This window comes from Nematolebias whitei, chromosome 3, assembly GCF_014905685.2.
Source record: "Nematolebias whitei isolate Nwh7 chromosome 3, NemWhi1, whole genome shotgun sequence".
Classification (NCBI taxonomy): Eukaryota; Metazoa; Chordata; class Actinopteri; order Cyprinodontiformes; family Rivulidae; genus Nematolebias; species Nematolebias whitei.
Window position 1 is genome coordinate 28,977,559 of NC_056500.1, and position 23,489 is coordinate 29,001,047.

General features: G+C 39.1%; 2 protein-coding genes across 2 annotated transcripts; one reads left to right on the plus strand and one right to left on the minus strand.

The window, feature by feature from the left end:
- Positions 1-2,981: 2,981 nt before the first annotated feature.
- Positions 2,982-4,670, minus strand: foxq2 (forkhead box Q2). The gene is made up of 2 exons (XM_037674782.1): positions 3,985-4,670; positions 2,982-3,365 (listed from the first exon to the last, which is right to left on the minus strand). Exons 1-2 carry the CDS (start codon positions 4,486-4,488, stop codon positions 2,982-2,984), a joined length of 888 nt encoding a protein of 295 aa, XP_037530710.1. The 5' UTR covers positions 4,489-4,670.
- Positions 4,671-7,558: 2,888 nt separating this feature from the next.
- On the plus strand, positions 7,559-21,734 carry pias4a (protein inhibitor of activated STAT, 4a). Its single transcript, XM_037674783.1, has 11 exons — positions 7,559-7,605; positions 11,374-11,755; positions 11,845-11,929; positions 12,044-12,085; positions 12,198-12,288; positions 16,716-16,844; positions 17,187-17,292; positions 17,432-17,505; positions 17,589-17,749; positions 20,542-20,693; positions 20,815-21,734. The coding sequence occupies exons 1-11, from the start codon at positions 7,579-7,581 to the stop codon at positions 21,087-21,089; spliced, it is 1,524 nt and encodes a 507-aa protein (XP_037530711.1). The 5' UTR covers positions 7,559-7,578; the 3' UTR covers positions 21,090-21,734.
- Positions 21,735-23,489: the final 1,755 nt, after the last annotated feature.

Sequence of the window (23,489 nt, forward strand, 5' to 3'; positions counted from 1 at the left end):
TTGAAGTATTTTTCCACAGCCTGATATTTGACAAGAGGATAATAAAAGCCCTAGAGTCCAAGACTGACAGTGGTCCTTTTCTGGCCACCACATAAAACTTTGGGGGCAGCCCTGATCACAACATGTCTCTGCCATGTACACAGTGAACCACATGGATCAAGTCGTGTCCTTCTTCAAGCGCCCTTCTCTTTGATCCATTAACACCTATGGATTTCTGCTGCCTGATCTGCTGTTGGTTGTGTCTGTGCTCAAATTAAAGAGCTACACGCGAGTTAAAAGGACTCAGCTTTGGAATGCTGCTGTAAACATAAAGTGTATTAAAACACACAGCCTTAATGTTTCATCGCCATCTCAGCAGGACTGATCTTCTTAGCTCACTCTCTGCTAATCAGCATAAAATCTTTGGAGCTTTAATCTACGGGCCCCCTCCAGCACCAGCACGCCTCCCACCCCATCTCATTAGATTACCAAAATAACTGGCACGTATGAACGCACACACACACACACACACACACACATACACACACCATGACCTCAATTTGATTCAAGCCCCAAAAAAGTGGTTAATTATCATAAAGGGTGCATCATTTTGACACTAAATACATTTGTTTTTTTGAGTCATTTCAGATTATTTTTTGTGTTTTAACATGTTCTTTGATAGTGCGCATTCATAAATTTCCTAAACGTGTCCGTCTGCGTGCGTCTGTGTGTACAGCAAACATATGCAACCAAAATTAAAGCCGTAAAGCTGGCGAATTGAAGAGGATTTCATGCAGAGGCCTATTCATGGGAATTAAGCAAATTAGGCTTCCAATTAGCTCCTGAATAGGAAGATTTGCAAGCAAAAATTAATTAGCTGGATCTGTCATTGCTCTAATGAACACCAAGTGCTGCGAATAACACCTGCTCTTGATGTGTTTTTATCCCTCTGACATATTGTTGGTCTATCCACAGTTTAATTTAATGTCAAACACTACCTTATTCAAATATTCGATCATTTGCAAATAAGAAGCCCACATGAGCTGAGACAAACAAACTTTACAAAAGTCAATGTATGATCTAATCCTCCCAGGCTGCACAACTGTGGATGTAAATGCCAACCTTTTCAAGTCAGAGAGGAATTTCATTATCGATGTGAGTCAGACAGGTAAAAACTAATATGATTCTTTTTAGAGGCCGTTTTTTTTATTTTTTTATTGTGGTTTTTAATATAAACTTTAAGCACTGGTCAGTTTTGGGATTTTTGTATTTTTTTCCCCTAGAGCATGTCTTATTCATAATACAATTTTAGCAGGTAAATAGAGTTTTATTAACAATGTAAGGAGGTTTATTAATATGTTGAAGCTGTTTTAAAAACAGTTAACTCCAGCCACAGAGCCAGAAATGCTCACATCTATAACACTCACACTGACACAATTTATCGTTTGTAATTACAACTATATTCAGTAGTTTCTAATCCAAACCCAAATTAAAGTATTGAATATATTTGGAAATTAAAAAAAAAAACAGAGATATCTTGCATTCCTTTGCAAAATGGCATTGAAATTCCTCATTTGTAAAATTTTACAACTATTAAATGAATAATACGTTTAATGATATGGGGACGTCTTAACATTCATTGTCTCTCACAAAAACTAGCATCGTCATTTCAAGTTTATGTCTCTTCTAAAGAATAGAACAGAACAGAATGATAATTTATTGACCTCCCGATGGAAATGAGTTGTATATTTTAATTATTTTGACTTTTATGTGTTTATGTGTTCAGATGTTTTGCACAGTCTCGTAAATGTACTCCCAGCTCTCTAAATAAAATCTATCCCCCCCCCACACTTTGTGTACCTCCTTCCTTTTTCCGCTGCTTCCTTCCAAGACCACCCGCACCCCCCACCTCCATCTTTTTACAGCAGCGGCTGCAGATTACACAGTGTGATAAGCTTCCTATTCCTTGAAACTATGTAGGATTGCAGAGATTATCTGGCCTCATTTCCTTATGGAGCCGGCTTTGGAAAGCCCAATTTTAGTCTCTTAATGTTCTCAGGATTTTGCATCCCGACAGCTTTAACTAATTATCATCCATCACCGGGTGGTGTGTAACCAGTGGGCTCACTTTTAGCAAAATCCGTACACACACATACACACTCGCAAATTGGTTCTGATGTGTTTGCGGAGCCTCTGATGCAGTTCATCCTGTTAAATTTAACGATCAAAAACCAAACACTTTGGACTTGTCAAAAAACAAAAGGATATTGGGATAAAATATGGCTTAGCTTGAGAAAAATACTGGGATATGAGATACCCAAAACATGTAAAACACTTTATCTGGGAAATCTTACACATAATATACGTAATATAAAAAGAGGATGAATACCTTTTTAAAATATTGTTAACAGCAAGTAAAAAAGCCATCAAGAATGTGGCACAGAGTGGATCCACAGACCATGGAGCAGTGGCTGTGCACTGTGGAAGAGACATTTACAATGGAAAAACTCATAAATCAAGACTCAAGAGGTGCAATTTTGTAAAAAAAAAAAAAAAAATGGGACAAATGAACTTATTATAGGACAAATACACCACTAATGAGAACCCTGGAAATGTACCCATTGTTTAAGGATGCACTTCTACACTGTAACTGTTCTAAGAAATTTTCAATAAAAATAAGTAAAAAATAAATTAATTTAAAAAAAAAAAACTTAATCACATCTTTTTAAAAAAAGAATTAAGCAGCAGAGGTGAAAAAATGGTGCTAAAATAATAATTTATTGCAATATCACAATATATTTTACAAACATTAAAAATGAAGTGCAGCAGCTTTATGATCTTGACATTTTTAATGACCTAATATTTGAAATAAAGAATACAATGACACACACTTGACCAAATCGGGTTCCATTTTAACATTAGACTATTAAAAAATATAAATAATAACAAATACGATTGTAGTGTTGCCCTACAGTAATTATCACACTATAATACAAACACTTTCAGGGTACAGAGGCATTCAGGCCCAGGTGAAGACCGACTTGTGGATGCATGTTGGACCACGGCCAGTAGAGTCTGGGAGCCAGACAAGGCAAAGGAAATGTGGGGGCCTGAGGACAGCACCAACAGGTCATCCTGTGAGGGCGGTGTGTAAGGGTGGTTGCAGGGTGGTAGGGGGAGGTCAGGGAGGCCAGGCGGAGCTGTCCTGCCACCCTCCGTGCCCTTCTCCGTGCCCTCCGACAATGGTAGTCCCCTTTAGAGAAGTCCTGATAGTTGGCCGGGTGAATCGCCCAGAAGTGGCCTTTACCGTTGTCGCTTCGACCCGCTTTGATGAAGCAGTCATTGAGGGACAAGTTGTGGCGCACGCTGTTCCTCCAGTTTTTATCCTGTTGGAGCGAGAGAAATATTTTTTTTAGAAATTAGGCTATAACCTGAGAGCAAACAGGACTGAAACAACAACGGCTCCTGATTGGACGATAACTTAAGTATCAGTGATCCGCTTTACTATGGCACCCTTTCCTGTTGTTGGCAGCATGCTCGTTTGTGTGTCAAGAGTTTGTATGATCGCAGTGGCACACAACACCCTGCGTTACCTTTTCAGCACATCAGCTAGCGATCAGCTTTAATCCACTATAGGCGACTTCCAATCTGTTGTCACACCTGGTGAAGGCAGAGACACTTTGAAGCCTAGCAACAGGATTACTTTATTTGTGAATTTGCCAACAAGATCATCTTCTGTCCCTACGAGGACCTAATAGCCTAACCACTCAGACTGATTGCCTGGGCCAACTAGGTCGCATCGCATAAGACACAGGTTCTGCCATCGTTTGGTGACTAATTGATGTATATGCGACGACATGCACACTGACGTTACTCGATTTACTTTGTGTTAACTATCAAGTTTAACTTCCACCTTCCTTCACAACTACAGTACAACTGTCTCCATAAATGTCTTGATTTCTTTCTCACGTGGATAGAAAAACGTGTGAATTGGTATGAACGTACCTTACTCTTGAAGTAAGGGTAGTGGTCCATGATCCACTGGTAGATGTCACACAGCAGCAGTTTCTTCACCTCAGACGCCAGGATCGCCTTGGAGATGAGTGCGATGTATGACTGGTTGGGTTTGTCCTCGGATTTCTCTGAATCAGAGTTCGTACAGGTTGTGGTGGTGGTCACTTCCTCCTCCCCCTCCTCTTGTTGTTCTTCATCACACTCCTCTTCTTGGGTATTACTTTTGTCATCGCCCGCCTCTGACTTCTTGGATTGCTTCCCTGATGTCTGACAATGAATCTCCACCTCTTCGCGTTTAGGATCCTGATGGTTTAGCGTGTCCTTTTCTGTCTGTTCTGCCGCACTACTTCCTGTCACTTCTACTGTAGAACCTTTGACCCCTCCATTGAACAGAAGGTAATCAATAGTAAAGCTCAGTCCAAGCCTGTCTCTGTTTCCAATGCGGCTGCTTCTGCTCTCCATTTTCATTTCCGAATTAAGAGATTTTTGACTCATTGCAGGTGTGTCTTTGTCTCCACGCTGATTGTTTAGCAAATAAAAATGTTTTTAAAAAGTCTTCTCAGAAGCGTGATTCTGAGTTCTGCAGCATGGCTCCTTCTTTTTCTTCAAAAATAGGACCCTTAATAAATAAGCGCGTCAGTGCCACTTGAATCTTTCGCCGAAGCCTTACTGTTGACAAGATCACAGATAAAGATGAGCCTTTAACCTGTTGTTAACCTTGATGCGCTCACGCCTGACACATATGCGACCTAAATGACGTCAGTTTTAAAGACCAAACACGCCTGCGCTGTTTGTTCAAAGAAGAAGAAGAAAAAAAAAAAATTTACGTTTTTGGTCTCTCTAGAAAAAAACCCTGCAAATAAAAACCTCTCTCTGCATTGTGCTTCACAGTTGTGAAGTGAAGTTGCGTCTCTATTTATATGACTGTGAACTTATCCCTCACAGAAAGGGGCAAAGACGGCACAGCGGATGTCCAGGTAGGGGGTCTCAATTGAGGCGGATTATTTTTTATTAACCTTAGCAAATCTTTGTAATTACGGGAGATTAAACACTCAAGATTTAGAAAGACGTAGGCTGAATACAGTGGAATCAAAGACCCTCAGTTATCATGTTTGACTAGTTTTGCATGGGATCTTGTCCAAAGACAACAATTACAACAATGCACAACTTACTGGGCCGAGCAGTGATTTGGAGTTCAGTCATTTCTCTTCATTGCACCAGCAAGAGTTACAAATTAACACACAAATGCATGTGTGGCAAATGATTTTCTGCTTCTGATATGAAAATTTTATCAATTGCATTTTTATGACATTTATTACCATTTTTACAAGTGGTTTTTTTATTGATTTATAGGTTAATTGTGAATGTAGCATGTGCATGTTGTCTTTTTCCAAATTTGTGTCTTTTTTCTGTATAATTAGAGCATGCTACTGGATGCTATCTATCTATCTATCTATCTATCTATCTATCTATCTATCTATCTATCTATCTATCTATCTATCTATCTATCTATGCATTTTTCTTATTAGCAAATGAATATTAGTTTTTCATCTTTCATGCTAGATTTTTTTCTAGCTATAATGTGCATATAATTAAATAAATATAAACCAAGAAATTTATTAAATCTTCATATAGGAAATTAATATTTATTGTTACATATTTTGTTCAATAACTCAGCGTGGGGGGGTTAACAATAACTTATTTGCTTTGATTAACAACTTCAAAAAGCCTTCTTTGGTGTATTGGTATGTAAACCAAACCAAAGACTAAGTAACGTCTGTTGGTGTGCATTGTTGTCAATAAAAAATGGTTTATTTTGATGTTTAAGGCGAAATAAAATAGCTGTGAAAAAATTGTCATTTTTTTATTTTGCACTGCCAGTGACATTAATTATATATTGTCTTTTAACGCTATATATGCTTATTTTGTTTTAGCGGCTAAATTCAGTCAAAGGGTTGTTTTTTTATGTTGGGGTTTTATTTTATTGTTTGTTGGTATTTATATATGCTTTTTTTGACAAACTATAAGAATGCCTAAAACAACTGTATTTAAACTTACAGTTTTAAATAAAATGTATCAACTGAAGCCAAAGATCACGTTCTTCTTGTATATTCACAAATCAAATACTTAAGTGAAGTTACACACTTCAACATTTTTAGTTAATGTTCTATGTGAAACGGAAAATTATCCACATTCATATACTTCTGTATTTGATGTTCTTCTGGCTCTGAATAATATTAAATATACATATATAATACATATATAAATATTAAATATTATCCATTAACCTATCTGTGGGGGTGTAAAGAAAAACCTCAGAATATGGTATAATTGTCACACTAGTGAAGAAAGGTTACAACTTACAGTATACAATAAATAGTAATAATAAAACTGCTTTGTTTTGTCGAATCAACCAAGAAGAGGAATTCAGTCAGCGTCAGTTCAAACCATGAACCATGTTGCCCTCTTCTGTTTAAACTATGAAACGAGAAAACGAAGTGCTGAAAATAAAAAGGACCAATTTGGTACCTCTTTGGGATTTTTTTTTTATTTTTTTTTATTTCCCTATTCACATTTCCTGTGCAAATTTATGTTCCATTACAAAAATAGAATGTTTAAACTAACTTTAACAAAACAATATTATTTACTGTAGATAACACACAAAGCTACATTTGAGTGTGAGATGTGTAAACTAAAAACAAATACATAAGTAGGTAAATAAAATAATTTTACATTTGTTAAATATAACTGAAGTTAATCAAAAAATTATAATTTTGAAGAATAGCAAAGTTAGATGTACTTGTGACAATTCATCCTTTTTTGTTGACAATTTACATCGTAGGTGAAGCCGAAACAAGACACACCGCATTATTACATGATGCTGCATGATCCCCGCATTGATTTTTCTGTTTCCACGAGGTTGTTCCTCGTGCATGCACACGCACGGTGTTCCTTGAAAAACAGAACTGGATCACCGTTTGGAACGTGCATTTCTGACAATATTCTTAGCCATACTTAATTTTCATCTCAAATTCACATTTGCACTGTAAATGGGTTTGAATTGGCCTGAACAAGGACATGAGTGTGTTTTATTTCATTGTTAATTTCACCTTAATTATGAACCGACCTCAAACAAAGCATTAGCACCATTTGTGGCGGCAGGTTCTAAAACCCGAAATGGAATATGTTGCTCGGAGAGGATTTGAACGCACCATGCTACCCCAGCCACTTGACACCCCAAGCTTTACACCAAAGTTAAATTTCACCAACACTTAACACATGAATTCAAAATAACTCAACATTATAAAGCCAAAAAATCTTAAATTTGTTAATATTTCGACACGTGGTGTAAATAATAAACACTGAGGCCTAATTTGGAAAAGAGACCTGCCTGTGAGTATTTTTTTAAATGTGCACTGTAACTTTAAAAACTATTATTCCCGCCTGTTTTTAACGTAGCCTTCGGAACGCTGCGAGATGCTGCGTTCTCATTGGACAAACGTGCCCGTCAATCAAACAGGCTCAGCGTTTCATTGGTGAACGACTAGTCGTCATTTGTGACTCTCGCGGTACCGCTGCACGAAGATGGCGGCCGAACTGGTGGAGGCGATGGTAGGTGAAGCTTGGTGGGCTTTCATTTGATGAAAAATGAGTCCCGGAGTGGAAGCTGAAAGTCACTCCGCTGATGGGATGTCTGGGGTTGGGTACGGGTACTTTTAAGCGTTTGTGCTATCCTAAATGTGGTGCAGTGTATTCACGACGAAAAGAACTAGCCTGTGCGGTGCTAAGTTAACTAGCCTGAAAGTGGCTGTGAGGGAAGACAACGAAATTGAATGATGCCATAATATAAGCGGCTGGGGGGTTCAATCACTGTATTTTCCCGCATGTCATCATTTAGCGCCGATGTTTACGTTAAAATCCACGTGTAGTTGGCTGTTTTCTTTGTGGAGCTGTGCACCTGTCAAAATGTAAGTAGTCATGACTGAATGCCGACAGTCTTTTCTGTAGTCGAGGTGAGCCTTTTAGCAATGCTGACCTTTTAATGGTGTTGAGCTGAGACTGAGTACATTTCTACATTATCGACTTCAGGTGACAGCTCGTACAGTAAATGGTAAACAGACCCCGGTGAGCACATTTAAACAGACGCAACTCCGTCATTGTTGTCCCGCAGGCTGAGCCTGTCAAAGTCTCTGGGCTTCATTTTAAATCGATTCTTGTTCCTTTTAATACACATCTTTAAGTGGGTGTATGTGTTGTCTTATTGGAGCAGGTTAATGGAGTTGTGTCTGTATAGAAGTAAACAATAAGAAGTTGCATTTATTAGACTTTTAAGCCACCGCAAGTGTTTTCTGTGCATTTCACGTGGCTCATTTTACTGTGCAGATGTGTTCAGTCCATAAACATCTGCACTTGTTTATTTTTCGCTTCTTTTTCAGCTGTAAACACTGCAAACAGTTTCATTTGTAAATGCTCAAGCTAAATCTCAATGCTTACTAGTATAGACTAATAAACTATTAATACTGATAAAATATCAGAATTGTTTCTTCAAAACGCATTAATATGGTGTCTTTATATATATATATATATATATATATATATATATATATATAAAATTGTCATTGCAACTATATTATATTAGAGGAGTTTTTCTGCAAATTACTGCCTTCATTTCTTTAGGAACATAAATGGATTCATCCAGGTTATTACATGGTGTTTTCATATCTGGTTGATAACCAAAAATATTTCTAAATTAATATGTGGACCCCTAGATAACATTGTACAATGCAATTGTTTTCTTCAACATAGTATTTTGAATATGTAGTTTTGTTTTTAAGACTTTAATCCTTTTTAATTGTTTGAAGGTTTTTCTTTCTTTTCATCCATCCATCCATCCATCCATTTTCTTCCGCTTATCCGGGGTCGGGTCGCGGGGGTAGCAGCCTAAGTAGGGAGGCCCAGACTTCCCTCTCCCCTGCCACTTGGGCCAGCTCTTCCGGGGGAATCCCGAGGCGTTCCCAGGCCAGCTGAGAAACATAGTCCCTCCAGCGTGTCCTGGGTCTTCCTCTGGGCCTCCTTCCGGTGGGACGTGTCCGGAACACCTCACCAGGGAGGCGTCCAGAAGGCATCCTAAACTGATGCCCTTTCTTTTCTATTGTTTTTTTTGTTTGTTTGTTTTTCTGTGGATGAAAAGCAACAATTTGTAAGTTGTACTTGTACAGTACATTTTGATTTTTGCTGCCGAATTTTTTGCAGTCACAAGTTATTCAAAATAAGAAATGGTGTGACCTTAATAAAAATTGGAAGACAATTTCAAGCTTCTGTAGATCTTAATGAATCACATAAAATATTTTGTAGTTATGAAACGGTTTGTGTTGAATGCTCAAGTTTATGTACAATGTGTGCTCCTTAAGACAAGCAAATGTAGCCGTTGTACTTAAGTGTCACAATAGAAATCTCATTTTCAGAAATAAGATCTTAAATATGTTAGTTGATTTGTTTGAATGTTCGTTTAAAATACCTTAAAATTATATATAAAACATAAATTTTAGTGTCCATCTTGCCATATTAGTTTTACCGCCTTTAAAATGTTAAAATGTAATTTAATGCCAGCTGGACACATAACATATACTCAAAATGAAACAAAGAAGTACGTACTCAAAATGAAACAAAGAAGTACGTACTCAAAATGAAACAAAGAAGTATGTACTCTAAATGAAACAAAGAAGTACTTACAAGTTAAAACAATTTACTGTAAAAGTAACATTGTTCTGTAAAGTTTAAGAAATTAACTGAGGACATGGTGGGGGTGTTGAGACTGTCTATAAAAGAAACATACACCTAAGGCTTTGTGTTCAAAATGTGATCACTAAAGCTATATGTTATAGAATCTCACAGTAAACCCTTTTTACACACAATCCACCACTGCATCCAGAGTTGATATGTAAACGTGTATGTACTCGGCACAAAAACACCAAGAGTTTTCTGTGCAAACTTACGAGACAGACCATGTCGGCTGTTATCTGACAATTAGAAAACAGTCTTTGATAGATTGGAGCTGCATCAATGTACATTGCTTGGATACCTTGCACATGCATGAAGAAATCATTGATGAGAGACGGATAGTTTCTCCTAACAAGAAGAATGCCAAACTTCATTCTGTAGAACTAACAACAGTGTGATTTTGTTTACACAAAGACTAAATCTCATTTCTTTGTGCTACTGCTACATGTTCAGTATCCCCTTTGCCCTTAATTTAAAATCACAACTGTTAAAGCACTTATCTACACAATGAGACACCACTTGAAGCTGATGCATAATTTTCAGTTGCTGCTTTCCTTTATGTAAACAGATGCAGGATGTTTTTACCAAAAATTCAGTGTGCATTTAACTAGTTATCTTGCAGTAGCATGAGCATCCAATGCTCATTTTTACACTTGTTAGACTGGCATTTAGGATAAACTGAATACCTGTCAATATCATCAAACTGGGCATTATGTTTGTAACAACAGAATATTATTTAAAAAGAAAATGCCTAACATTTGTGACGTCTTTTGGCTGGCACAGAAGGGTTATGAACCATAAACGTTCTGACAAATCTTTGGAGAGTCTTCTAGACTAGCACTGTCGTATTTTACATCACAAAGAAAACTTGGCATAAATATGTGAATATGTAAAACATGGGGACAAGTGTGTGGTCACGACTGGCCTCCCTGCAGATCTTATTCCTGTTGAAGTTATGTTGTGTAACATGAAAAGGGGAATTAAACAATAATAGCTACAGCCTTTTGAGCAGCTCAAAACAGATGTTTCTTCTATGTAGGGAATAATTATGGTCTTCAACACCTACATTGTTAGCGCAGTATAAAAGATAGGTGATGTATCACATTAGTAAATATTCAGTTTTTCCATATTTCTTTATTGTTACACATTTTAGCTATACAGTATTTATATTTTGCAACTCAAAGAAAATACATTTTTTTTATACTTTTGTCCCATAAATTAGGGTTCAAACAAATGAACATTTGCAGATGTGAATTTTCACATTTTAGACAATTTTTACAACTTTTCAGTAAATTATATTTTGCTTTTATTTTGTCTGGACTGGTGACATTTTAAAGTTAACGAAACGTTAAGTCTAAAAACAAACTAATATACAACTAATGAAGTTCATGAAGTTAAATCAGAGAAATTTGAACATTTATCTCTGTGGCAGTAATTAGGGTTTAAATGTCAGTTTGGTGTCTGTATCCGTTCAGGTGGGTTTATGAAATCAAAAGTTTGTAGTGTGTGGATTCAGATTATTGTTCTATAGTTGGTGTTTTCTTTACATGCTAAATCCCCTTTGTAATTTGCTTATTTCCTTCTATCCCCATCTTTTAGAACATGGTGAAAAGTTTCCGGGTTTCAGACCTGCAGACGCTGCTGGCCTCAATGGGTCGCAGCAAAAGTGGCCTGAAGCAGGACCTGGTGGGGCGAGCTCTGAGGCTAGTGCAGACGGAATACAGCCCAGAACTGCTGAAGAATGTCAGGCAGCTGTATGAGTCACGCTTCCCCAAAGCATCTGGTTGGCTGCCAGCGCGGCGTCCTGATGGACTTCCAGTTCCATACACATCTCTCAGCTCCTCCACCACCACCACCTCACAGGGCACAGACTACCTCAATGGGATTTCGAAACCGCTCCTTGCCCCACGAGCAGAGGTCAAGCTGACTCCTCTGCCCTTCTACCAAACCTTAGAGACACTGCTGCCACCGACAGATCTGAGTACTTTCCTTTTGTTGCTTTCGTGTTCTCCTGTATATTTTGTTCTCATTGATATCTGTGCTATTTTAAATGGATTTTGTCCTTTACAGTTTCCCATAACAATGAAAAACTACAAGACAGTCAGTGCATCTTTGAACTGACACCAAACCAAGCAGACCAGCTCAGAAATGCCAGGTAACTTGTTGAAAATTTCATGTTAGATTCACAGCAATTGTTTTGCACAGCTGATCTGATTTAAAAATAGAAAACAGATGTTTATTTAAAAAAAACAATCTTGTCTACTTTTAGTGAACTTCGTCCAGGAATGCGATCAATCCAAGTGGTTCTCAGGTTGGTTCCCAGATAACTAACAATCTGCTTTTCTGAAATCTTCAAGTGATCCCAAAGAATCTCATTCTTAAAGCAAAATGATTTATTTTTCATATTGTTTTTTTCCTTGCAGAATCTGTTACTCTGACGCTGTTGGCATTCAAGAAGACCAGTATCCTCCAAACATTGCTGTCAAAGTGAACCAGTCCTACTGTCACGTACCGGTGGGTTGAATTCCTCTGTTATAAGCCACTGCGTCACAGTATGAGGCAAAAACTGTTTATTCCTCTGTTGGGTTTTGGTAGATCCTTTCATACAACATGTGGTCTGTGTTGTTTGATGGCTTTTGTTTGTTTCATTCCTATCTGAGCTCTTGACTGCATTTCACCCCACCTTTTGTGGTTTTTCATTCATTCAACCTTTATTTATACAGGTTAGGCTCACTGAGCCTTGAGAACTCATTTGCAGTTATTTATTTCTCTTTTTTAACAAAAACAAAAATGTCCATCACAAGCCATAACCACTAATAAACATTAAATTATATATATATATAATCATAGGCATCGCAACCATTATATGTGAAGGGGACATGTCTCCCCTCGTTCCCCCCCCCCCCCAAACACACACACTTTTACTATAAACATTAATACAGTTGGCGCAGTTTCTCTTTCTTCATGAACGAATCCATTCCACTTGATTAATAGGAGAATACTCAAGCCACTAAAACTCCACTCCAGGTTTTCCTGGTTACCTCCAACTCACTGAGTCTCCTGCCTCGGCAGAGAACGCTCACAGATGGAGGAGATGGAGACACATCTGTGTTGCTCGCTCGCCAGTTTAGCGAGCTTAGTGCGGGCAGTTGTTGACCAGGGGGTTTGTTCATAAATGGGGCTGGGTACCTTTCTAAAAAAAATTATCGGTACCGGTGTCAGTACCTTCTCTTTGGTGTCGGTTCCTGGGCGGTTCTTTTTTTGGTACCAATTTTGTAATTAATATTGATTCTAACAAAAAGAGTTTTATTTTTTAACGTAGGTATTTTTCTATTCTAAGCAGTTTTCTTACATAAAAATAAACAATTTTCAGGTCAAAAGAACAGTTACAAACCAGTGACACGTCAGTGTCTAATGCTCACTGCTACACACTGAGGACATTTTCACTTAACAGGTTTTCTTCAGAAAAATCAACATGTCTGCTTTCTCTGGACACAAACAAGCCCGTTCCTGGCTGATGGTGTCTCCAGCAGTAGAAAATATTTACTCTGAGGGTGTGGATGATGCTTGTTGCACACACAGATACCTGATTGCCAGTTTGACAGCACTGGCATAGTGTCCCTCACATTCCACCACCAGGTCACTGGATTCACTGAGGTTAGGGTTGATGGCAGACATCTGCACCTCTGTGTCTCTTCCTGAATCTTCTCTGTGGTTCTCTGGGGTTTAGAGCTCTGATCATCTCCCTAATGACATTATAACAAAACATCAACAATGACATGGTTGTGTTATTATTGCTCAAAAACCATTATCTAGGCTGAGAGATAAAAGTTTAACTGGTCAACAAAATCCTTTACAGTTTGCTTACCTCCACCATGCAGCCTCCACTGTAGAAAAAGGCAGCAAACAACAAAGTTTGACTGTCCTGTGGCCCCCACCTCACTTTTCTTTTCTCTGTCCTCCTCACAGGGTCAGAGGCTCCTGTGAGGAGAACATGAACAGTGAACATTAGTGAACTGTTTAAGCAGCTTACTAGATGGATGAGCAAATTTTTACAAGCTAAACTTTATCTATTACTGTCAATCTTTAGTTAGCTTCTGATTTTAGCTAGCTACATAGATGCCCATAAAATAAATTTACACACTAATATCTTAAAAAGTTAGCGTTACATGGATTCTAGTTTAACCCACCACGATGCATGCATTAAGCTGCAGTAACATTAACAAACGTAAACTTACCAGCTGAAATCCCAGACACGGCTCCATCTTCGGAGTTCTTTGATAAAGAGGAGTCCAGTCGTGGAGATAATGAATCAGGCTGTTCATGCTCTCTAACACTCACAGTCTGACTAATGGTGAGAGGAGGAGGAGGCTGCTGTCCTCTCTCCTTGCAGAAAAACACGGAGCAACTTTCTGCTCATAAATTGAAGCCATTCGACAACATGCGCTGCACACGTGAACCCCGTCTGTGGGCGTCACCAGCACCATAGACGTACATTAGACATAGATTAGGTACTTCAGCTCTATACAGCTCTGGGTGTAAACACGTAGTCTGTTTGTCATATGTCTGGTGTTTTACTTGCCTGCGTGCTGAAACCACATGACACGTTACAGCCAATACGGAAACTTGACACTGAAAAAAAGAGTGACATTTCAATCCATACACCGACCAGTTCGGTCGGTGCTATAAAATAACCTCGGTTCGGTACTTGGCCCAAATCATAAACATATATTCATGGTTAGGAGGAGAGAAGTGGAGCGCTACGTAGCATCTTAGCTTAGCAGTAACTGTGACACTGTAAGAAGCTGCAGGTGTAAGAGACGTGATGTGTTCAGGTGCATTAAAGTTGAAATGTCTATAAAACCCCCACACCTTATTGTCCTCAAGCTTTGTGAGAAACATCATTTAGATGAGTAGTGTTGAACACAAGTAAAGTCCAGTGGTGATGTTTTTTATTCATCTATAAACACAAATAGTGCCGACCTGACGCTCTGTATTAAAGTGTATTAAAGTTAAAATGTCTTTAAAATCCACTGCTGAATTTACACAAACTTGGTGAGAAACGTGCTTTAAATGTGTAGAATTAAAGGAAATCTAGGTGAAATGTTGCTTTTTTGTTCACTGGTGTACACGTTTTAGCGTGCACACACCTACACACATCATTGTGTCCCCCCCACATTACCGATGCTTCTGACGCCCTTGATAGATATAGATATGTCTAAACATGATCAGCAGTTGCTTGATTACACATTTGGTTCTCAGTAAGTATAAAACTATTTCCAATTTTTTCTTTTAATTATTGTATGCAAATTAATCACACTCATAATTATTGTCACAAAATGCTGGTGAAGATTCTCAGTCATCCAGGACATGGTAAATCAAAAAAAAAAGAAGTTAAAGACAAAAACAACTGGACTTTATTTTGTAGCTGAAGATGTTTCACTTCTCATCCGAGGAGCTTTCTCATTCTCATTTCAAAGAACAGGGAGTGAGGGGTTCGAGTTATAAAGCTGAGTTTTCTGTAAGCTATATGCACATGCAGGTTGCCCTCACTCCGCACAATAGAGGTTGGTTAGCAGGTGGCCGCTTGTCCTGATCCTGGTTCTGCTGGAGGTTTCTTCCTCATGAGGGAGTTTTTCCTTTCCACTGTTGCCTTCATGCTTGCTCCAGATAAATACTATAATAATACAAATAATAATAATAATACAAAATTCAAATAATAATGCACGTTCACCACATGGTGTTTTTCATCTTCTTTTTACTTGGTCACATTCACGCCACTATACACATCTCGTTTTTAAATTTTGCAAGTCACGTCACACGTCTGAGCTGTGCGCTGTTTGTGATGGATAATTTAATTATCCTGTCTTCATCTCATTAGACTTTTCAACCCAGTTTACTCCTTGCAAGGGGGTTAACACACATTATTACAGATTACACAGATGTTACATTGAAGCTCTGGTTGTAAGGTCTGCCCACAGACAGTATAAAGGAGTGTGTTTTTATAATTTATTTATTATTAACCTTTATTTAACCAGGCAAATCCCTTTTAGATCACGGATCTCTTTCGCAAGGGAGGCCTGGATGTGAAGGCAGCCTAACATGCATGTTTTTGCTCTGTGGGAGGAACCGGAGTACCCGGAGAAAACCCACGCAAGCACGAGAAGAACATTCAAACTCCACACAGAAAGGCCCCAGGTCCAATCGGGGATTGAACCCAGGACCTTCTTGCTGTGAGGCAACAGTGCTAACCACTGAGTCGTCGTGCTGCCATAACGCTTATCAGAGACGAGGTCAAGACAACCTCTGCTTCCCAGCACACAGATGTGGAGGCGTCAGCTGTTACGTTATGTGCAGGCAGTTCATCGGGCGCCTGCTGGCTCCTCTCCGAGTAGACAAGACTCTTGACCTCACACGTGGTTCTACATTAATTTAACCTTAGTTAATGATAACATCCATGGCCTTTACCTAAATTCCCCTGACAGTTTGTATCAACAGTTTTCAGGTGGGGGGTCAGTGTGAGGGAAGAGGCAGTGTGAGGGAAGAGGCAGCGTGAGCGCTGCCTTTAGCTTTTTAGCTAACACGCCTGTATTGCGCGCCGCTAGCTTAGTGCTACGTCAGTGCCGACGTGGGTGGGTGGGTGGTAGTGGGGTGTATGCGCCCAGTTCGGTTCGGTAGCCAGGGTGCTTGGTTCTGTTGACAGGGCGGGGCGCCCCGCTTGTATAATGGTAGAGGAAACACTGAAGAGCTGTTCTTCTGAGCCACTGATGGACGTTTCATTCGTTCGGACAATTCTGTTCAAATCACATACTTTGGTTTTTGTGCTGAGTAATGTGTTGTAATACTCTGGTTTTATCACTGGTTGAAAGTAGTAACAAGTTAGAATATAGGACTTTGTGACTGATGGTTTTATTTTTCACTGTGTGTTTGTGTGTTTACAGGGATATTACCCTTCTAATAAACCAGGAGTTGAACCACGTCGTCCCTGTCGCCCCATAAACATCACACCTTGGTTGCATCTCTCCAGTGTTGCTAACAGAGTCACCATCACCTGGGGAAACTTTGGCAAGGTCAGATCCAAAAGCTGAACCTCAGAGCTGTATGTGAGACTAAAGCTGGTAGATTCCACAGAGCACCAAGGCATGCTGGGACTTGTGTGTTTCAGAGGTCCCCCTGAGCTGTGTGTGGTGAAACATGCACACTTTTGATTTTTAAGAGAAAAAATTGCTTTATTCTTCTAATGTCACTTAAGGTTTTGTCTGTGTTCAATATAATCTGTTGTTATTGTGCATGACTCTACCTTTATTTTAAATAGCATTGTCCAACATAAGTTAAAATTGTGTTTTCACTGTAATTCATTCTGTTAAACTGTGGTAACTTCCTTTAAAACTCCAGTGTAAATCTGTTTCCAGCGTTACTCTGTCGCGGTGTATCTAGTGAGGGTCTTCACCGCAGCAGACCTCTTCAACCAGCTAAAGCTCTGCTCTGTTGAAAATCCAGAACGCTGTCGTGAACGCAGTAAGTGAACTCAACACTTATAATGTTCAAAATGAGCCATTTACTACATTTTCTCCATGTTGATTTGTAGAAGTAACGTTTATTTATGTACTGCAGCTTATTGTGACCGCTCGGGTATTTTCCCATGATTCTCTTGCAGTTCAAGATAAACTTCGATTTGATCCTGAGAGCGAAATTGCGACCACCGGCCTCAGAGTCTCTTTAATCTGTCCAGTAAGCATCACCATTAAATCGAACCTGATCAGTGTTCATGAAGAATTTAATTTGCATCGTCCTCTGTCTTCGTGTCTTCCCAGCTGGTGAAGATGCGACTCGGTGTGCCGTGCAGAGTTTTAACTTGCGCCCATCTTCAGTGCTTCGACGCAGTCTTCTTCCTGCAGATGAATGAGAAGAAGCCCACGTGGACTTGCCCCGTCTGCGACAAGCCTGCTCCCTTTGAGCTGCTCACCATTGATGGGTAGGAAGATGTGCCACCCCTGCAGCATTTTCTGCTGCTTTTTACAATTTACTTAGATTTGTATATGTCCTTTTGTTTAAGTCAGTTTATTTTTAATATTGAGCTGTGGAGTGTGTTGTTTTACGATAAAAGGGTTGGATGTTTTGAAAATTATAAAGTAGTTATTCTGTTTTTTTGCACTTACTGCTGACTAAAAGCCAAAACTCCTGACTCCTTTTGTTTGTTGAGGGGCTGATAAACAAGTTGTCACGTGTAGAGAACCTTGTAATAAATGAACTCAAAGGCTCAACAAGTTTTGCCAGCACTGCAAATTATTATAGTTTTACTTTTACTGAGTAGTTTCTAAACGTTGAAGAGCACCTTGTCAGATTTTACTACTTTGTTAAAGAATAACGACACACAAATTTCAGTTTAAAAATTTGTGGTTAGCAGAGAATAAGAAAACAATCTGGTTCTCACTTAATTTATTAATTTATATTGAACTTTTTTATGATAATTATGACAAATACAACCTTAGACAAACAACTAAAGCTGAGTGGCTCATACATGTTCTGACTCACAATGAGGATGTTTTTCTACATGCAGTTAATATTATTTTCAAATTCTCCATCTCAGACGTTCAAAATAGTAGTTTGAGATTTGACGACTTACCACCTAGCTAGCTATGAGCTAATTTTGTTTACAAGAGTGCCAATTTGAAAACAAATTTTATTGGTCTGGAATGATGTCATTAGGTATTCCAGCCTGATATGCATAAAAGTGGAAATGCCCCAGCTTCATAATAACACCAAACATACAAAATTATTTTCTGGTTCTGGAGGAACCGGCAGAGAGAATAGTGAATTTTAAAGGAAATAAAAAAGATTGTAAGTAAAATAATTATTTCTGAAGAAATGCCTGTTGCAAAACTTCACTTTACAGCTAGATTAGGAAGATCACATGTTTTAGTTACTGGGATCACTAGATGGTGTCTTTATGGACTCATTTTTATGCCAATCTTAATGACAGCAAAAATCAATATTTTTTTTACTAATTTTGCACTGAAGCCTGTGCTCATTCCAACTCATTTTGCCACCAGGGGTCACATAAACTAGATTACCTGATCACTGTAAAAAGGCTATAAAAAAGGACAATTTGCATGTGAAATATTCAAGACAGTTCAGCAAACATCCACTCTCCTTAGGAGTGGATGTTTTGGTAAATTTATCCTGGGGTCCAGCTGTTTAATGTGCTGAGATATTGTGAATGACCCAAAAGCTATATGTCTGCAAACTTCACTAATAAAAAATACTGAAGTAGTCTAAAGCCCTATTTGCACGGGATTAGTTTTACCTAGGGACCACATGCTAATTGTAATAATTACGGAGATTGTCTGTGTTGTTAATCCCGTGCGAATTGGCCATGTCAGTAATTTGTCAAGTGAAAATTCCCCCGCAAATTACCTACTATATTTTGCTGAACTCCGAGGCCCTGTAATAAAACTAATCCAATGTGAATAGGCATCTCTGTGATTTGGACAGAAATGGGAGGGATCTGATACGTAATGAGGCGTTTTTGTTTACGCAAAATCATTTAGAAAAATATAGAGCAAGGCTATTTTAAATGAACGCGCTGCTCGCTTCGGCTTTTGTAGATGCGGCTACTTTCTTCACCGCAGATGACGGCAGGTGTGGAGCATGCAGCCGGTGATCAGCTGATCCATCCATCCATTATATTTACCCGCTTCTTCCTTTTCGGGTAGCGGGGGTCGCTGGTGCTCATGTCCAGCCATCACTGTGCGAGAGGCGGGGGGACACCCTGGATAGGTCGCAAGTCCATTTCAACCGGCGAGTCAGTGGACGTGCGCGGCCGCTGACAGCTGTCCTTCTGAGCTTAACGTGGCTTTTTTTTACCTCTTAAACCGGACAGTCGGACCTGCCTCCTCTTCAACAAGTAGATTAATCTTTATTTTATATTCCAAAAAAGTTCAATCTGGTCCTCTGGACATTCAAAAAAAAAAAAAAACTTTGAATGTCCAGAGGACCAGATTGAACTTTTTTGGATTTTTCTACCTGGATTATTGAGCATGCATCAGAACTATTTTATATTGTGCATTCTTTAGTTTTCTTTAGTACTGATTCGTAAAACTACACCAAAGCCTGAGACCGACCCGGTCCGCACATTAAGCACATTATTATGGACCGGCCCAGTCGTGACAACGCAGCGCGTCAACATCACATCCAGAAGATAATTGTAAATTTCAGCTAATTCTCAGGATTTGGTTATCCGGTGCGAATGCGCCACATAAAAAGCAGACGTTGGGGAGTAATTTATTTATTACATGTGGTCCCTAGGTAAAACTAATCCTGTGTGAATAGGACTGAAGTCTGGATCTCAAGCTGAGTAAAATGCTGTGATGTGACATTAAGACAGTTGTTCATAATCAAATTTTTCTAAACCTTATGAGTAGAAGTTGACACAATGGCACTTTTTTAGGAAAGTTAAGGGAAAAAAGAGATCCGCCTGAACTTAATTCTGTAAAAAATAAACTGTTTTAGGGTGAAATATTTGATCCACAACAATTCAAACGTATAATTTCCCACAAATTCCAAGATCTAAACTCAAGTCTCGCTTGCACTCCTTTCACTTTCTCCGAAACAAAAAGCATTGCGTTTCACTTGGACTGTGCAGTTATTTGCATTCTTTGAAGTAAACTATTGAGAAACTCTGTCTTTAATTGATTACTTTGGTTTCTCTTTTCATTTATGCCTGATTTTTTTGGAGACGTCTTAGTCAAGCTCTGTGTGTTTCAGGTTATTATCGGAGATTCTGAAAGAGACAAGTGAGGACATCGAGGAGATCGAGTACTTAACAGATGGCTCCTGGCGACCCATCAAAGATGAGAAGGAGCGGGAGAGGGAAAGAGAACGCAGCAACACACCAGAGTACCCTGTTGTTGATATATGTAAGTGTCAAACCTTCTCATCCTAAATGTGGGAACACATGGTATTTTGTTGCACTGTACTTGAATAGAATTAAAGTTTCCTAAAGATATACATTTTTAAAAACGGTAGTTCTTCCTGCAGGCATTCCTGAAGCAAACGGACATTCGCCAGCCCACAGCAGCACCAGTCTGACGGGCAGATCTGGAAGCAGTTCACTGGGGGCGACTGGAGTCGCGGCAGGACCCACAGGGGCACCAGGAGGAGGTGCAGTGGTAGATCTAACTCTAGACTCCTCCTCTGAGGAGGAGGGAGGAGGGGCTGAAGGGGACAGTGAGGACACTGAGGACAGCGCCGACAGTCCCACCCCTAAGAGAGGTCGATACAACTTCGACAAGGACCTGGTCACTGCCTACTGACCCTGCAGCTTTGTCCCCTCACAAACTGACTCGCAGAGCTGCAGGGGACTTCACGAAACCGAGGACAGGAACACGGTAATCCCCTAGATGCAACAACCCTCCCCACTCCTCAAATATCAGAGCCTTTTTAGCAGCTCTAGAATAAATCCAGACAACACAAACACTCAGATATGCTCTGTCGATGACTCTTCAGCTTAGAGTGACAAGGATTGTGTCTTTGCACTGCACATTTCTGGAAGCAGCTCTTTTTGGCCAGTCGGCTCCTCGCAGCGAGTACCAACCTGCCACTTTTAAAGAGGCCGACTGGATTTAGCACCCCACCACCACCACCTCCTCCATTTCTTACTCCTCTCTTTCCAGACTATTCCCTCTGTCCATATTTCTTTGTATAGACTTCAGCTACGGGCTCTTTTAGCCACAGGTTAGTGTTTGCATCTGACTTTTGTCTGACAAGGTAAAATTAGAAGATTTAGGGTGAAGGTGAAATAGTAAAAACGAGAAGATGTGAGTAATTTGGAAGGGCCTGGCAGAAATATCTCAAGTGTGATAGAAGTTTAAAAATTTACATTTTGGGTTCTTTTAATTTTGTTTTGTCCATGGATAAAGAGAACCTACCTCAGTCATAAAAACTTAGCAGACTGACCAGGGAATAGCTTTGAAAGACAGGAGACAGATGAATAGAGTCTTTCAGGTTCCTGTTTTACACTGGAGATTCTTTTCTTTTTTTTTTAAACATATTTTACTTTCTTTCCTCCGTGCAGCTGTTTGCAACCACAACATAAAACTGGTGGTAGGGAGCTGCTGTGTGGATTACCAGGCTAACAGGTATTGTAAAATAACTGGGAGAGGAAATGTGCCATTCAGCAAAACTTGACTGCAAATCTCAAAGATTTGTTGGGAATAATAAATTCAAAATTAACATAACCCATCAAAAATACTGTAAGGACTCTGTGCCAAAGCAGAAATATTTTAGCAACCTGCTGACGGGAAATAAAGTGGAGGAAATCAGCTCATTGTTTCAGCTGAGCTGGCCCTGTTCACTCACTCATACTGTATATTTCTAGATTTCTGAGTCAGAACAATTGAACAAAGCAGAATGTAAAAGTGCTGGTATCTTTTATAACAGTTTTAATAGTTTTCTGTGGTAAATTTCTTAACATTTGGCTGCTGCTCTAGCTAGTAATTTTCCAAATCAGGGCGCCTCCGCTGCTAGGATTTGTGTGTTGGCATACAGTCGATCCAGGCTTGTGGCTCTGCTGTTAATGAACTCTGCCCTTTTTAGTTTCTCCTTCCCACCGAGTCCAGCCTGGGTCAAAATGGGGCTTTTTTTTTAGATGTGTAGCTGCTGCACACAACTACATAACATTTAAACTCATTGAGATTACAGATGATCCTGCTTGGCTTTCAGCATCAGCCCTCTCAGACTTCTTACAGTGTAGTCAAGGTCATATCTATTTCCTGGAATAGAATTAATTTCCTCATAATCCTCTAAATCTGCATCGTTCTCTTAAATATCTGAAGGCTGCTCCTCAAATTAAGATACTCAGGCTGAAGGTACCGGTTTCAGATGTGTTTCATGTATCCCCCCCACCCCAGAGATGTGCTTACATTTAATACTTTGTAATGGTTATTATTTAAAAGGTCCTTGGCTACACAATGATTCATGAATCCATGGGCATGTTATATTTTGTGTAAAATAATCAGACATTACATGAGAGGTCCTGCTCCACTGTTCAGTGGAGGGTGTGGTGCTTGTGGTTATAATTCAGAATAATTCAGGTTTCCTTTTCCTTGACTTAAATTTACAAATATTTATACATTTATCTGTGGCTTCACTGTTGACCACTGGGGAAAAGAAAAAAAGTAAAATCTTGTCTTCCATTTTTATTCTTTTGACAGAATATAAAATTAAAATTCAGAGGGAAACATTTAGGTAATCACACAAGCTGGTGGCTCTTTACAAAACTGATATATGTCCCTAAAAATCTATATTCTACGTGAATCGCTTTAAAGCAAATTAAAAACAAAAAAATCTCTTAAAACTGTCTTTTTATTTGGTAGTTTGTTTTTTGTAAGTAAACGTTATACATATGAAGAGAACATTTTTATTTGCTAGATGTAGAAAGTCATTTTTTGAGTGGTTATCCTGAACTTGTACCGGCCTTGTGGTTAAAGATGAGGTGGTGCGGGTTGCTACTGTAGGACTGAGCCAGAAGCAGGTGATGAGGAGGCTGAAGAGAGCTGAAGATCTGGTCTTTTTTATTTTATTTTGATAGTGACATTCTGATAATGCATAAGGTAGCATGGGCAGAGGCTTTCAATCCATGATGTACATGTTTTGTGTTCTTTATGTTATTTAGACAATAAATTTAAATATTTTATTAGGCTTTGAATTGCCTC

Coding starts and splice junctions, on each gene's coding strand:
- foxq2 (XM_037674782.1), bottom strand. CDS start 4,488: ATGAGTCAAAAATCTCTTAATTCGGAAATGAAAATGGAGAGCAGAAGC. Junction 3,366..3,984: donor ACCCTTACTTCAAGAGTAAG/GTACGTTCATAC, acceptor TCGCTCCAACAG/GATAAAAACTGGAGGAACAG.
- pias4a (XM_037674783.1), top strand. CDS start 7,579: ATGGCGGCCGAACTGGTGGAGGCGATG. Junction 16,845..17,186: donor CCTGGGGAAACTTTGGCAAG/GTCAGATCCAAA, acceptor ATCTGTTTCCAG/CGTTACTCTGTCGCGGTGTA. Junction 20,694..20,814: donor GTACCCTGTTGTTGATATAT/GTAAGTGTCAAA, acceptor TTCTTCCTGCAG/GCATTCCTGAAGCAAACGGA.